General features: G+C 39.4%; 1 protein-coding gene across 1 annotated transcript in view; it reads right to left on the bottom strand.

Annotated features, from left to right (window-relative positions):
• The window catches only part of PRKDC (protein kinase, DNA-activated, catalytic subunit), a 160,243-nt gene that overhangs the window by 75,183 nt on the left and 68,999 nt on the right, over nucleotides 1-16,061 (bottom strand). The window contains exons 39-49 of the mRNA XM_077810300.1: nucleotides 15,431-15,598; nucleotides 14,424-14,551; nucleotides 11,625-11,832; nucleotides 8,234-8,412; nucleotides 7,272-7,440; nucleotides 6,086-6,151; nucleotides 5,435-5,507; nucleotides 4,530-4,678; nucleotides 2,820-2,957; nucleotides 2,337-2,456; nucleotides 1,063-1,206 (exon numbers count right to left, since the gene is read on the bottom strand). Of these exons, the coding sequence (XP_077666426.1) occupies nucleotides 1,063-1,206; nucleotides 2,337-2,456; nucleotides 2,820-2,957; nucleotides 4,530-4,678; nucleotides 5,435-5,507; nucleotides 6,086-6,151; nucleotides 7,272-7,440; nucleotides 8,234-8,412; nucleotides 11,625-11,832; nucleotides 14,424-14,551; nucleotides 15,431-15,598 (1,542 nt within the window). The remainder of the gene's footprint in view (nucleotides 1-1,062; nucleotides 1,207-2,336; nucleotides 2,457-2,819; nucleotides 2,958-4,529; nucleotides 4,679-5,434; nucleotides 5,508-6,085; nucleotides 6,152-7,271; nucleotides 7,441-8,233; nucleotides 8,413-11,624; nucleotides 11,833-14,423; nucleotides 14,552-15,430; nucleotides 15,599-16,061) is intronic.

Below are 16,061 nucleotides of genomic sequence, written 5' to 3'. Positions count from 1 at the left end.
GCAGCAAGGGTAGTTTAGGTAGGACATTAGGAAAAACTTCCTAACTTTCAAGGTAGGTAAGCACTGAAATAAATTGCCTAGCGAGGTTGTGGAATCTCCATCATTGGAGATTTTTAAGAGGTTAGACGAACACCTTTCAGGGATGGTCTAGTCTAGATAATACTTAGTCCTGCCTTGAGGGCAGGGGACTGGACTAGATGAGCTCTCAAGATCCCTTCCAGTCCTATAACTCTAGGATTCTGTGATTATATGAACATAATTTTAAAAACTTATTACAAAACTATCACCAGAGTACAGTAGATTCCACTTAATAGCCACCCAGATATTAACGACTTCCAGTTCGTAGCAACATTTTGCTGGGAATCAATTCCATTCCATTTACTTTAATGTTAAAGGGATTCAGATATTGGCAATGGCATGCCGCTTATTAAACATTTTTTGGAAGAGGAACCACCTGCAGGCAGGTTTGTGGGGCTGCAACCAGGGAAAAAAGGTGCAGGGATGTGCCTTGCCTAGCTGCAGACCTGAAAACCTGCCTCTGGCCAGTTCTCAACCCATTCTAGGGTTTCCTTCTGGGACTGCAGCACCAGAAACCTGCCCGTGCATAGGGACCATACAGGAGGTAAGGGACTGCAGGCTCGGAGGGAAGGGAAGGCTGAAACTTGCAACCTGGAGCTTCACAGTATCTCTCCCTGTGCTCCCCAAGCTGCTCCCTGCTTCAGGATTTCATGCAGAGAAGCAAGTGCTAGGACATGCTGAATCCTGATTCCCAGAGAATGGAGAAAGAGGTGCAGTGCAGGCCTCTGGGCTCCCAGCACCACTGCTCCCACAGAAAACCCCAGCATTGGGAAGAAAAGCCCTTTCCTCACTGCTGCCCTGCCTACAGGCAGGTTGCAAGGCTACAGCCAAGGAAGGCATGTCCCAGCTGTTCCTTCCCTGGCTCCTGCCCCACAAACCTGCTTCTGCTTATTAGCAACTGCTGGATAATAGCAACTTTTTACTGGCAACCGATGGGTTGCAAGCGAAGTCTACAGTAATTAAACGTGTTCCACATTTCCTTACTTTGGGAGCAGCTATACTAGTCCAGGAAAGCAGAGTAACTACTATCTCCACCACCATGTAATGAATTCCTTCTCCTCCATTATCCCTAGAAACAACAAGCTGCAGTAAAGGACCAAGCCATTGCCTTGCATAAGGTCGGAAAACCTAGAAGAAATAAAGAACAGTTATCTATACAAACCTACTATGCAAGAAGCATTTATGCATCACATTGTTACAGGCATAGTTATTTTTTACATAAGAACATAAAAATGACCATACTGGGTCAGACCAACAGTCCATCTGGCCCACCATTCTGTCTTCTAACAGTGGCCAGTGCTCAATGCTTCAGAGAGAATGAACAGAACAGGATAATTATCAAGTGATCCATCCCCACCGAGGTCCAACTTCTGTCTGTCAGACATTTAGAAATCAACCTTCTCTGTATAGTTTTTGCCTAATATTGTACAAAGCCCTCATGATAGTAATTTGAAAAGCTCCCAAAGAAAATTTCCCCATTGATAAATTAGTTACATACCCCATTTGTATTTCTGTGTGCAAGCCCTGAAAAGTCAAGTTCGTTATTATTGGCAAAGCACATGATTTCTTCCACTGGAGCCCATCTACCAGCTTTCCATACACTAAGTCTTACCCATGGAAGTCAGAATAGTAACCCACCCATCCAGAATGAACAAGCAAGCGAGTGCATACGCCCATGCACTCACGCACACATTTCTCATTTAGCTTTTAATGTTAAAAGCTGCTCCTCTGTCACCAGACTAGCACTAAACTATTTTGAGAACAGTACTGACTGACAATTCACTGAACTGCAGCAATTTCAACATTTAGGATCTTATATACAATGTAATGGGACAGTAGGATTCATTTGGTTCATAATACTTTGTTTTAAAGAGACTGGCTGAAGTAGGATGGAAACATTATACACCTGAAATAGAGCAAGGAAGAACATTTCCACAGAGTCACTACAGACCTCATTCAGTGACCATATAGCTTTATATTCTGTTGCAATTAGAGCTATACAAAACTCAGGAGTTTTGGTTCACAGGAGTTGCTAAAACTCATTTGAGCCAACTAATATCACATGGCTTTCACCTGACGCATAAGCCAGGAACACCCTCCCTTCAATAGGTCAAGTAACTAAAGTTGTATCTAGGAGAGGTTTAACTGGTGTGGGGTTTTGTTCTGAAAGACTTACACAGCTGAAGTTGTAATCAATTTAAGATAATATTTTACTAGAGAGAGAGAATATGATACAATTTTTTTGAAAAATCACTTACTTCCTCAGTATTAACAACAAGTTTTGCTAAGAAGAGGCGAATATTTAGTGGCACAGATGGATTCCCCAATTTGCCATGTATAAACTTCATCCATGGAGGAAGGTCTGGTGGAACTATTCCCTGAAATCAAAATTAAATGGGTCATTTGAAATGCATATAACTCAAGATTACCACAGGTTTTATTCTATTACACTAGGGACTGATAGCAACAACGGTTACAAAACAATATTTCCATTATAACCTCCTTTCTTGAGTTTAAAAAGTCATAGAAATACAGGACTAGAAGGGACTTTGGGAGGTCATCTACTCCATCCCCCTGCGTTGAGCCACGACCAAGTGCACCTAGACCATGCCTGACAGATATTTGTCTAATCTGTTGTTAAAAACTTCCACAGGGATTTCACAACCTCAATCAGCAACCTATTCAAATACTTAACTATGTTCTTAAACTAGAGAGGTGCTAAACCATGAACCAATACTGACCTCATCTACTTTGGGTGTAATCTGATTTCTCTGCATATGTTTAATCAGGGTCGTCATAGAGGCCATACATTCATGCTGATTGAGCTCGTCCATCTCCAGTTCCATCAGATCATCTGAATCCATGGATTCTGTGGGTTCCTGTCAAAATAAGGAGAGCCAGTTAATCATGAGGGGCTTTATGCACTATTTTTTAAAAGTCATAATTATACTGTTCGTTATGCTGATTTTCTCGTCACGTCTATACAAACCGTATTACAACAAACAATAGGTCAAATATGTTATTCAAACCAAAATCTCCCCCAAATATAGGAATTAATTTTGCACAGCTCCAAATCTCTACGTTTAAGGGTGCCAGCTGCATGTCACTCTGACTCAGATACATAAAAGAGTATGGCAACAACAATCAGAAATGTAAAAATTAATTGTCCTCCACAGAAGCTATAATTCCACTTCACACCTGAGAGTGCCACCACCATACATCTTCCTCAAGACTTCATGCATTTTCCCTAAATTTTACTCCCAGTCAAGCTATTTGTAAAGTAATTAATCTCTGATGAATTCAGAGGCTGTTTTCCAGTGGGGGCAGCCATAGCCATTCTCTTCTTTCCAGAAGAGACTTCATTTGACAGTAAAGAACAAATAAAAAATTGGCTTCACCACTACAAAGAAGTGGAAATCACAATTGCTTATGACATGTTCTATAATTACAATAAATTTTTGGTTAATTTAAGTCAAGTCAACTGTTAAAATATCCTCCTCACTACAAAATATGAAAAGAGGTGGTTATCTGATGTTAGATAACATTATAATTATTTTGATAGATCTTGCTTTAAACATGTATGATACCTGGATGACCAACGCTTTTAAAATGGTGAAAGTGATTCTCTCAATCTTACTTTCAATACGGCAAACTCTTGCCTGACTAAATGTTAAAGGGCCACTGTCAACTTCAAGTCAGGCTTATGTCAGAACATACTGCCGCAAGCAACACATAAGACACTATATAACCACAAGAGAGTAGATTGAAAATAATACTGTTTTCTCTCTCTTTTGTTCAGTTTATTGTGTACATTTGATACCAACTGACCAGTTTCAGGGTTTTCCCTACATAGTCGTTAACTCATTTTCATGTGTTGTTTCTGTGGATCTTTCACATAGTAATAGTAAAGCAGGAGGTGGGAAATAGGAGACTGACTATTAAACAGAAAAATGGCAGGGGAACTCAGGCACAGATGTAAATTATACAACCACTTTAAATCTAGTCAAATTCAGAAAAGTACAGAAGACAGTGGCCCTTTAACCTACATTATATCTAAGATGCTTCTAAAAATATTTTAGTAATGGACTTTTCTTTGTAATTAGATTCAGTGATTTAGAAACTCTGTACTATAGTTCCCTTCAACAATGCAAAGCCTCTGCCTTCATGAGCAAATCTCCACCTTCAAATTAAAGGAAGGTTTACTAAGTTCAAAAACAGAGTAGAGGGACCCAAACTGATGGCAAAAAACACTTGCTCTGATGCCTCAAGCCTCATATTAAAGACAGACTTACATATAGAGATAACCCGTATCCAGTATTTACTCCCATTGAACCTTTTACCTTTCCTAGGACATGTACGTGAAACTTGCTCTTTTAATTAATGTATAAGTTTACTGAGAGTTTTAGAATACTGAGACTCTTGTTCCTCCCACAGTATACATCTGTAATCACCTTTCTCCTGAAGTGTATACTGGTAGCTGTAGGGTCTTGTGAGTTATAAGAAAAACTTTGGATTCCAGTTGAGAAATCAAATTGGCTCATTTCCTCACTCAGACTGCTGTCAACCATATATGATGCAGAAGGCAAATACTGAGGTTCATCTAAACAAGAAAAATAATGTACTGATAATCACAACACTAATTTGAGTGAAAGCTGTCTTCAGTGACTACTCAAGAAAAATAAAATTTGGTTGCTTAACCAAGGAAGTATTCTAATGAAAGTTAGACCAAGTACAGTGTCTGTCTTTATTTGCATCTGGAACAATATTGAGCACATCAGTGGTACTTTTATAAAGGTGGTCTCTAGTCCAGGTTTCACTGTAAGGCACAGGCCTGTTAATAAATATGATGAATTGGTCTCTTTCTTTGCATAATTCCTCCACTGACATAACAAATTTTCTACGCATTTAATATCTATTAGCAATTCAATTTCTTGCACCTCAATGTCATTAGAAAGGCATGGAATGGATCACTGTCCCAGAAAACCGGAACACACTGGCGTGGGAAAACGTTCTGAAACCGTTTAGCAAACATGTCAAAACGCAAAAATGCAGTCTCAGTTAGCAATTTTTATACGGCTCTGTTTGCTTGGGGCTGTTGAGAAAGAGGAAGGAAATTATCCTTTATATGGTCCCATTCTAGTTACTGAAAAAATAGCTTCGGGGGTCATGCAGTCAGAAGTTGGGCAGGCACTGCCACCTGCAGAATCAGAATTTAGACATGGTTACCAGCTTTTCTAGATGCATCTCTACTAAAATAAGCACATTCCATATAAGTGCAATGGTGCATTGTACATTTAAGTGGGGGGAGCTGAGGAGGGAGTGACAAATTTTTAATCATTATAAATTTATGTCATACCTGAGTCCCTATTTACTGTATCTCTGGCTTCCTTCCTAATAGTAATATACCTTTTCTTCCTTTCCATAGGCACCTAGAACACCAACAAAAATATGAGCTTTAAAATTAGTTAAATTTGCTTTTAAAAAAATAACTAGTTGATAAAAATAAGAGTTCTATTTTGATATCTTTACAAAAAGATTTAGAGAATTATATTTATTACCTAGCAAACTCTATAGAACTTTTATTTATAACTTAACTTTTTTAAACAATGTGGGGAAAAAAAGTATTTCAGCTATTTAAAAATGAACAGGAGTTCCAACTTACAAATGCTAATAATCAGTGTTCTACAATATATCACATCAGCTGAACTAATGACACTAGTAATAATTTATCTTTGGAATAAATCTGCCAAAACAATATATTAAATGTGTACATCCCAGTTGTGCTTTTCATTCCTTGGATTTGGGATTTTACTATGCAAACTACATAACATTCAAAAGGGTCATAGGTCTCCACTTGTATTTGTCATGGTTTCAAACAGCACCATTTCTTTCTATGTATAATTATGTAACACACACACACAGAGCGTGCACTCTGCAATGACTGAGTAGAATTAAAAGCAATGAACATTTTCACTGTATTACAATAAAACACAGAACTATGACTCACCTCAACTTCAACAGGAAACAAATACTGGTGCTCCAGATCTAGCAAGTTTTCAAATATAAACAAGTTCTGTGAACCAAAGCATATTTGGAAATTTAAAAATTAACTTACTGTAAACAATAGCTGGGGCACCAGCAATATTTTATTCAAAAGACAGTCTATTTCAAATTACCATACAAAATAAGGGACAGTCCGTTCCATTACACTCATTTATTAGAAATTACCATTATGCAGACATCTAAGAACAAGTTAAGTGACTAGTTACTTTAAAAGAGTACACAAAGCCCTGTAACATTCTCTTATTCAATAATATTTCAAAAGGTTGGAGGGCTTTTGTAATATTTAAGCATTTTCCATAACTAAATAGTGATTGAGATAGAGTAGCGAGGTTGAATGTACTGTTACTGCATCCCCACTCAACCATATGAAAAACCTCCATCAGTGATTCAATTGCCATGCAGGATCAAAGGAAGCCACCTACATAGAATCATAGGACTGGAGGGGACCTCAAGAGATCTCCTAGTTCAATCTCCTGCACTCAAAGCAGGACTAAGTATTATCTAGACTAGACAGGTGTTTGTCTAACCTGCTCTTAAAAACCTCCAGTGATGGAGATTCCACATCATCCCTAGAGAATTTGTTCCAGTGCTTACCTATCATGACAGTTAGGAAGTTTTCCTAATGTCCAACCTAAACTTCCCTTGCTGCAATTCAAGCCCATTGCTTCTTGTCCAATCCTCAGAGACTAACAAGGACAATTTTTCACCCTCCTTCTTGTAACAACCTTTTATGTACCTGAAAACTGATATTCTGTCCCCTCCCTCAGTCTTCTCTTTTCCAAACTAAACAAACCCAATTTTTTCAATCTTCCCTCATAGGTCACGTTTTCTAGACCTTTAATCATTTTTATTGCTCTTCTCTGGACTTTCTCCAATTTACCCACATCTTTCCCAAAATATGGCACCCAGAACTGGACAGAATACTCCACTTGAGGCCTAATCAGAGCGGAGTAGAGCAAAAGAATTACATCCCTGCTTGTTTCCTCTCTCATCAGTTTCTTACATAACAATTTGCACTATATAGGTTCAATTCTTGGGTTCAAAGTGCAAGCTTTCAGTTCGTGTCCAAAATAAGCTGTACGGACCCTGCAGACCTTTGACATGACAGTAGCTTCCTCATTAAATCTCACCTTTTCTGGTTTTTCTATGAAAAGAAAACCTTGGTAGAATTTACTTTCAGTGAAGACACAACTGATGACAGCAATGGCACAGTTATATGCAGCACAATGGTACTGTCTCCTCTTCTCCAACAGCAGACTCTCACCAGCCATGTTTTCTGTAAATGCATCATAGCATGACCTTAGAACAAAACAGACCAGAAAATAGCGTCAAATTTTTTTTTAGAAGGCCACATAGAATCCAATCCACAGGCCAATGAAATCAACAGAAAGACTTTCATAGGCTTTGCATCCGTGTCATAGCACAGCCTACTGATGCATCATCTCAATGTACCATGTCAAATATTAATTTGCCTTTAAGTCTTCTCATAGAAATATTTTATTAAAATTGACTCAGCAGCACTATTGAAGCCAAACATTAGCTGATATTTCCATAGTGATAGCAGTGCTAGGGATCTAATACTTTGACAAGTTGAAATCAGACAGAGAACATTTTAGAGACAAGCTCTCAACCCACATAGGAGACTTTTCTCTGATCTAGGAAATTATGTGCAAACAGGCCAGGCTGGCTACATTATAGATCAGCAAAATTATACAAAAGATCTAGAATCTCTCAGTGATAAGCGACAGTAAAAGATAAGGAAATCCACTGAGTCATTTTAAAAGATGCAGAGTCTCACACTTTTCATTAAAAACAAACCAAATAAAACTCCCAACCGTCACAAACACACCCATGAAAAAAGTGGTACCTACTCTGACAGAAAAGTACTCCAGTTTCTATATTTGGACATCCTCATATCCAGGCATAAATTCAATTCAACACCTTATACTGTGGTTTAAACCAAAACTCAGTTTTCAAATTAAATTTTTCCTTGGATATGAACTTTTGGTTTAAACTGAATATTTATAAAAAATATCTGGCACTCAGACAAATGGGTAGCAAACAAGTTTATGAAACAATGAGAAAGCCTTACTTTATTAGTGCCTTGGTAAGTTCATTTCCTTCTACATTTGTGGATCCCTGGTAAGCTTGGTTAATTCTAGAATCCTTGGAATAAATATCGTCTTTTGAGAGACGGGAGTACATCACTTCCAGAATCTTATAATACCCCATTTTCTTGGTGACTTGTGTATCAAAAGCAGATTCATTTGACTAAAAACAAAACATGTACAGAGGAAAAGATCACCTAGCCTTTGTCCTTGCAATGTATCTCCAAAAGCTACTCAGTAGAAACTAAAGTAAACTCGCTTTCCATATCCTAAAACTAAAATTCCATATCAAAAGTCTCACTGTATGATGGTAAAAATAAACATCCAGCCACTAACTACTTTTCATGAGAATAAAATTAAATTGTAAATTTAAAAATTGACATTTTATGAATGAATCTTAAATATTTCTTTGAAGATTCCATAACCATATTTATAGAGTGCATGAAATATTAAACAATTATCATCCAAAACATAGCTCTAAGATTTTGAAAAAAATGCAGTACCAGTACACAGTAGTGAAGGAACAAAAATGCAGAAATAGAAGATTAAAACCTAGTTCTTCTGTTTCCTATTTCATTTGTACCACAGATATCTCATACAACCCTGGACAAGTCACAACCTCCGTGCCCATATCCCCATCTGTAAAATGGGGAGAACAGTACTTCCTTACCTCACAGGGGTGTTGGGAGTCTTACTTAAAGATTTGTAAAGCACTCAGATCTTTGGTTGAAATATATTACGTAAGTACAAACATTATTTAAAATATTTATCAGACAATATGTCTAGGACATTAATCATCATTAGTGCTCAAAAACCCACAGCTTTAGATTTTATGGCAATCCCACTGCAGCGAAAAGAAAACCCTGAAATATAACCTGCATCTGTAATTTTTTATATCAGAGAGAAGACAGCCCATAGCCTAGGATTATAACAGGATTAAAAGAGAACTGAATCAATTAATTGAGGCTAAGTCCATTAATGACTATTAGCCAGGATGGGTATGGAATGGTGTCCGTAGCCCTGGTCTACACTACAACTTTAGGTCGAATTTAGCAGCCTTAAATCGATGTAAACCTGCACCCGTCCACACGATGAAGACCTTTATTTCGACTTAAAGAGCTCTTAAAATCGATCTCCTTACTCCACCCCTGACAAGTGAATTAGCGCTTAAATCGGCCTTGCCGGCTCAAATTTGGGGTACCGTGGACAAAATTCGACGGTATTGGCCTCCGGGAGCTATTCCAGAGTGCTCCATTGTGACTGCTCTGGACAGCACTCTCAACTCAGATGCACAATTGTTTGCCATTGCTCTGACGCAGGGAGGGGCAACTGACGACACGGCTTACAGGGATGGCTTCAGGGAGCTAAAATCAACAAAGGGGGTGGCTTTACATCAAGGAGTATTTCAGGCAGGACTTCACGGAGGGTTCCAATAAGAAATGGTGCACCTAAGTTATTGTTCTTATTGGAACAAGGTGGTTAGTCTGGCCTCTGATTGATACATGGCTAGATTTACCTCGCTGCACCTTCCCTGTGAGTGACTACAGTGTGACCTAGAGGAATGAGTCCCCTAGACAGGGGAGTGGGGGAAGCAAAGGAGTACAATACAAATCTGGTCTATTTCTTGTTTTGATCCACTCCATCTATCTTTTACATCTTTGGCTGGCAGCAGACGGTGCAGAAGGACTGCATGCCATCCACATCTCATGGCTGCCCGGCAGAAGATGATGCAATATGACTGTTAGCCATCCTCATCTCTTGCCTGCCCGGCAGAAGATGGTACAATATGACTGCTAGCCATCCTCATCTCTTGCTAGCAATCCATATCGCCTGCCTGCTCACCATAAGACGGTTCAATAGGACTGACTGCAGGACTAAAGAGAATGACCTGGTCAAGTCACTCCAAATTTAGTCCCTGCACCCATGTCTGTCCAGGCGCTCCTGGCCGACGTGGCCAGGAACACCTCGGACATGAAGATGACTACCACCAGTCATATCGCACCGTCTGCTGCCACAAGGCAATGGGTTACTGCTACTGTGTAGCAATGCAGTACCGCGTCTGCCAGCACCCAGGAGACATACGGTGACGGTTACCTGAGCGGGCTCCATGCTTGCCGTGGTATGGCGTCTGCACAGGTAACTCAGGAAAAAAGGCGCGAAACGATTGTCTGCCCTTGCTTTCACGGAGGGGAGTGAAGGAACGGGGGCCTGACGATAGTTACCCAGAACCACCCGCGACAATGTTTTAGCCCCATCAGGCATTGGGATCTCAACCCAGAATTCCAATGGGCAGCGGAGACTGCAGGAACTGTGAGATAGCCACCCACAGTGCAACGCTCCAGAAGTCGACTCTAGCCTTGGTACTGTGGAAGCACTCCGCCGAGTTAATGCACTTAGAGCATTTTCTGTGGGGACATACACACTCGAATATATAAAACCGATTTCTAAAAAAACAACTTCTATAAATTCGACCTAATTCCGTAGTGTAGACATACCCCTAGTCTCTGTTTGTCAGATGGTGGAGATGGATGGCAGGAGAGAGATCACTTGATCATTACCTGTTAGGTTCACTCCCTCTGGGGCACCTGGCATTGGCCACTGTCGGTAGACAGGATATTGGGCTGGATGGACCTTTGGTTTGACCCAGTATGGCCGTTCTTATAGAAATACAGGCTTAGAACCCTGTTTTTTCATATTGCAATGATCCTTTATATTCATGTATTTAATTTTTTAAAATAGAACAGTGATAGGAGAATATAAAATAGAAGCCAGAGGTGAAATCCTGTCTGCAAAGAAGTCAATGGGAGTTTCCCCCGAGGATGGTCGGCACTTTATATTTTGAAATAAAAACAGTAAGGATTTTTAATTGTAACAAAATATATATATTACTGACCACAGGAAGTACTAACATTTTTCTAATTGTCAAAATAAGACTTGGCGCCATCACCATCATTTCATGTTAATGTGCAAGTTTATATAATTTAAGAGTACAGTAAAACAATATATCTTATAGACAGACGCACACACCCCAGTTAAGGTTAGTACAGGATTTTGCCTTTGACAGGACCTTAAGCCTCTCTGGATATACACAGATGGCATTTCTTCTCTTTTCATAAGCAACATATAAGTTAATGTATATTAACTTCACAGTAATAACATGTTCAGGCCAGATCCAACACACATTCAAGTCAATGGAAAGACTCCCAGTGACATTAAGATGTTAATTTGTGCTCTATAATGTGCTCAAAATTGGAAAACATTATCTTTATTTGAATGTTGTATTTATAGTTAAGAAAATATAATCTGTAACATATCATGGAACAATACTGGCATTTTAGAGGATTTCTTACAACCTTAAAGAAAAATGAAGCTCACCTTTGTAAATCTGGTTTTCAGTGTATCCATGGCTTCTAATACAATCTTGCTAAAGAATTCTTTCAGTGCATCCAAGCTGCAGTGCAACAAGAGGGTGAGGAAAGAGCGATCCACGAAGGCTTGTCGAGTGGCATTTGAAAGAAGGGCTTCGCTCTGGAACATTTTGTGCACGGTGTCTAACAGCACAACTTGTTTTTCACAGCTACTCCTAAGCAGGATGAGAATTTTAGGTGAACCACTCCTTTACCAAATTTCCATTTAAATTTTCAACTCCACATTTACTTTTTGATTCTCTTGAGCAGTCATATCAATTTGGGTTGTCAACTCAGCGGATCTCACATGGTAAGCAAGGTCATCAGCACTGGGGTAGAAGACCTAGAATACCCAGGTGTTGCAGGAAGCAGTTTTTGTCATTTGGTAAGTGGCATTCTGCTCTTTGGCTACATCTACACTGCATGTCACTGTTGGCAGCATGTAGGGTACATGTAGCTATATTCCTCATTAAAAAGGCTGTGTCCACACTGCGGTGTGTAGCTACATGTGTCAATGAAAGGCTCTGGCAGGGTGAGAAAACAGGAAAAGGCTTCAGCTCCTTCCCATTGCCTCACCCTGCCCAGAATCTATCCCTGTGGTGGACAAAGGCTGGAAAAATAGCACTGCAGATTGGGGAAGCTCTGCTTTGGCTGTAGAGAGAGTCACAGAGTATATACCCAGGTGCATACCAGGTACATCCAAGCCTGTCTTTAATTGCCTAAGCAGTGCCTCACTATCTACACCGCTATTTGTACCCATGCTGTGTGGGGGGAGGAAGGGGAGCTGTGTATGTACTCTATATGACACCATAAGAAGTGTGGAGTGTAGGTGTACCTTTTGAGTCTTCGTTAATCCAGCAACACAGCATGCCATTTGAAGGCATTGGGTTAGTGGAGGTGCTATCTGATGGTTTATAAATGAGAGGTCCAACTCTAGACCAATTGTGGTCATGAAAGATTCTACAGCACTCTACAGAACAGTATTAGGCCCAGCATCTTAGCTCATTTTCAAGATTGGATAATTACGTTCTGTCTACATGATCTCCCCCCCCCCCCCCCCCCGTATTGTCAATATATGCCATGCTTTTCTTCACTTCCTATGAAACAATAGCGCAGTGCTGCTGTGTGCTGTTAAATGGAGGCCATATTTCACCCCAAAAGACAGCTGCATTTCAGTGGTAGATGACAATTCTTGTCCATATGTAATTTTTCAAGTGTTTTGAGAGCTTTCAGGACAAAGACCATTAAATAAATTCAAAATAGTACTTGCACACATGAGCACTTGAAACACCAAACCATTAAAACCCTATATCTAGGAAACCAATACCCAATAGCCTAGATATAAGAAGCTTGTTACATAGAAACATAGAAGATTGGGGTTGAAAGAGACCTCAGGAGGTCATCTAGTCCAACCCCCCAAAGCAGGACCAACCCCAACTAAATCATCCCAAACAGGGCTTTGTCAAGCCGGGCCTTAAAAACCTTTAAGGATGGAGATTCCACCGCAATATACAATTCTTAGAAATATTTAACAGGATTTATGTTCTCCTGTCCAGTTTTGCTTAATTTTCAAAAGCAGCCTGCAAGTAAGCAATGGCATTAGCATCAATCACAAGTGTAAAGAGGGCTAAAATACTGGAGTCTGATCCCTGGGAATGAGGGTTAGCTACCCAAACATACTTTGGTGACCTAACTATGCAAAAGCACAGTATCAGATTTTTCAAGATACGCATAGCTATCAGTATTGAACACCTAGGTGTTTAGAATCTGGTCCTCTGTGTATATTAAAAACTCAATTATATCTTTAATAATGTGTACAGAACATCACCTAGAAATGTAGTAATAAGCAAATAGCAAATAAAAAATAAAATCGAGGCCATTCAGGCACCCACCAAATCATTCACAAAGACAGAAACTAGAACTCTTTGAAAAGGACAGCTTTTCAAGAGTCAGCTGGGTTGTAGCCATGCTTCGTTCAGTCTCTTGCTTTCTGGACAACTGAAGAGACATACTTGATCTCCAAAGAGGAAGGAAAAGAGAAGGACTCGATTACTGCTCAGCACCTATTGGCATGGTAAATTTGGGCTTGTCAGTGATGTAGTTTTGCCACATATTGGCTGTTATCCTGGATAATTACATAAAACTAAACATACAAAACTGAAATCTGGACATAAATGAAGACTTCAAGTCAGGAAACCTTAATGCTCTCAATGAGGATATAATCTTAAAACACACTTTTCTGAATACCATTTTTTTTTGTAAATGATTCTGTCTTACTGTCCTGGTAATATTCATTCCCCATAAATTTGCACAAAGTAATTATTAGTTGTCTTCATGGTAGTTACTTATGGAAAAGGTTAACTCCATTAAATATACAATTGGAAGATCAACTGAACATCCCCGGGTGCATGTTTTCCAAGATTATTATCTTGATTTGAATGTTTTGTTTTGTTTTTTTTTTGAAGACACTGAGCTGTCAAGGCTTTGCAAACTTCTCCAGACACATGAAGTGTCATCTGGAAATCAGAACCACATTTACTTGATTTTTACGGGAAATCTTGGTCAAAATGTTTTGGGAGAATTTCAGGAGGAGATGGTATTGCTCAAGAGAGATCAGGAAGAAACTGACAAGTTTCTTCAAAAGTACAGCTGGAAATCATAATGCTCATAACCATAACGATCTGCATAACAGGACTTGATTACTGTCGAGCACCTATTGGCAAGGTAAAGCTTCACAGAAAAACAAAAAATGACAGCCCAAGCTCACCTTCTGGAAATTCTTTTGAAACTGGTTTGAAACAAGTGCTCCATAAAGTGTCTGTGGTCCCTACAGAGGATTTCTGTCATCAATTGTAACAACATTGGACTCTGAGATAATTCTAGTGCATCTAGAAACTGGAAAAAAGAATACAAGAGTTGCCCATACTGGATCAAACCAATGGTCCGTCGGATCTGGTATCCTATCATGCTGCTGGACCATGCTCAAGAGAATATTTTTATTTCATACGCTTTCATTTGTCAGGAAAGAGAATCTTCCACACACACAAAAAATAAATCACCAGATATAAAGAAAGCCTCTTGCTTTGAGGAGTAGGGGGATGTGGCTGCTGTCAGAGAGCCCTCTTAATTCAAGAGAATTCTGTCCATTTCCTGCACTTTGGGGTTGGGCCATGGATGGAACTACTACACTGGGGACAGCAATTTGCTCCACTTTATGGATAGATGGACAAAATGCTCACTACCATGCGTGGAAGAAGCCTGAAAAGAGACTGTGCCCCTCCATTGATCCTTTCCGCACTGCACCTCCCCTATAAAAGGATGTGGTTCAACAGTCACAGTCTAGACCATGGAGAATACAATTTAGCTCTGCCCTAACACAGACACAACATATTCTTAAAGAAAATCTGATAACTGTATTACCTTAAATATGACTTTTCTTCAGATTGAATTACCATACACCCTATCCTTTACATTTAAACCTTACTCCTGAGAGTCATCCCACAGAGGTCAATAGGACTACTTGTATGAATAAGGATTGTTCACAAGGGTAAAGGTCTGCAGAACTGGACCTTGTATTTATATTCCTAATTTCTGATGTTTGGAATCATCAACTACCAGAAATAAATTAAGATAAACTGGTGAACTACATTAGGATTTAGAGGAAACAATCCTGTCATCTCAAAGATGACAAACATACTGATAAATTACATGGTTTCTGCATAGAAATTCACTTATGTTTTTAATTATACACTTTAAACATACTCAAGTACTGACCTTTTTAGTGCAGTCCACATAGTTATTGTACCTCAAGGTTCCCTTGGGAAACTCATCAGACTTCATGGGGAAATTGAAAGCCACAAGTTGGTCAAGAGCATCCTTAAGCTCACTAAGCCTTTCTCCAGTCAGATTAGTGAAGAATGGAAGAATAATCACTGCTTGGCTCTGAAGTAAATAGAGGTTATTTCAAATTAGAAAAACTTTTTCATCCACCAGCTATGTATCAGACTGAAAAAACTACAAGTTACTCCTCAGTAGCAGAGTTAGATAAGTGCAGAGCTCAGGTGGTTGGTAATTAGTTAATATGTAGCCTTCCATCTTTTAAGCTGCTGGTCCAAAATCAAGCCCTGGTCAGAAATGACCAAAAATTATCCTCCAATGGATATTTCATGGCTGATGTACACAACGAATAAGTCTCAGTCCATTTTCTACTTAACAAGTGTCTACTAGCACAGAAAAACACCACTACTAATGCACTAACTGACACCCTTCTTGGTAGCTACAGCAAAAAGTCCAAGTTCAATTGAATATGAACAAACAGGCAACCACCAGAGTAGTCTGCCTAATTCATGGCAGACTCACATTAGCAGGGCAGTAAGCTATGTTCCTTCTAAGCTGCACAGCTGGC

This window comes from Eretmochelys imbricata, chromosome 2 (assembly GCF_965152235.1).
Source record: "Eretmochelys imbricata isolate rEreImb1 chromosome 2, rEreImb1.hap1, whole genome shotgun sequence".
NCBI lineage: Eukaryota > Metazoa > Chordata > Testudines > Cheloniidae > Eretmochelys > Eretmochelys imbricata.
This window is presented reverse-complemented; position numbering and strand designations above follow the sequence as displayed.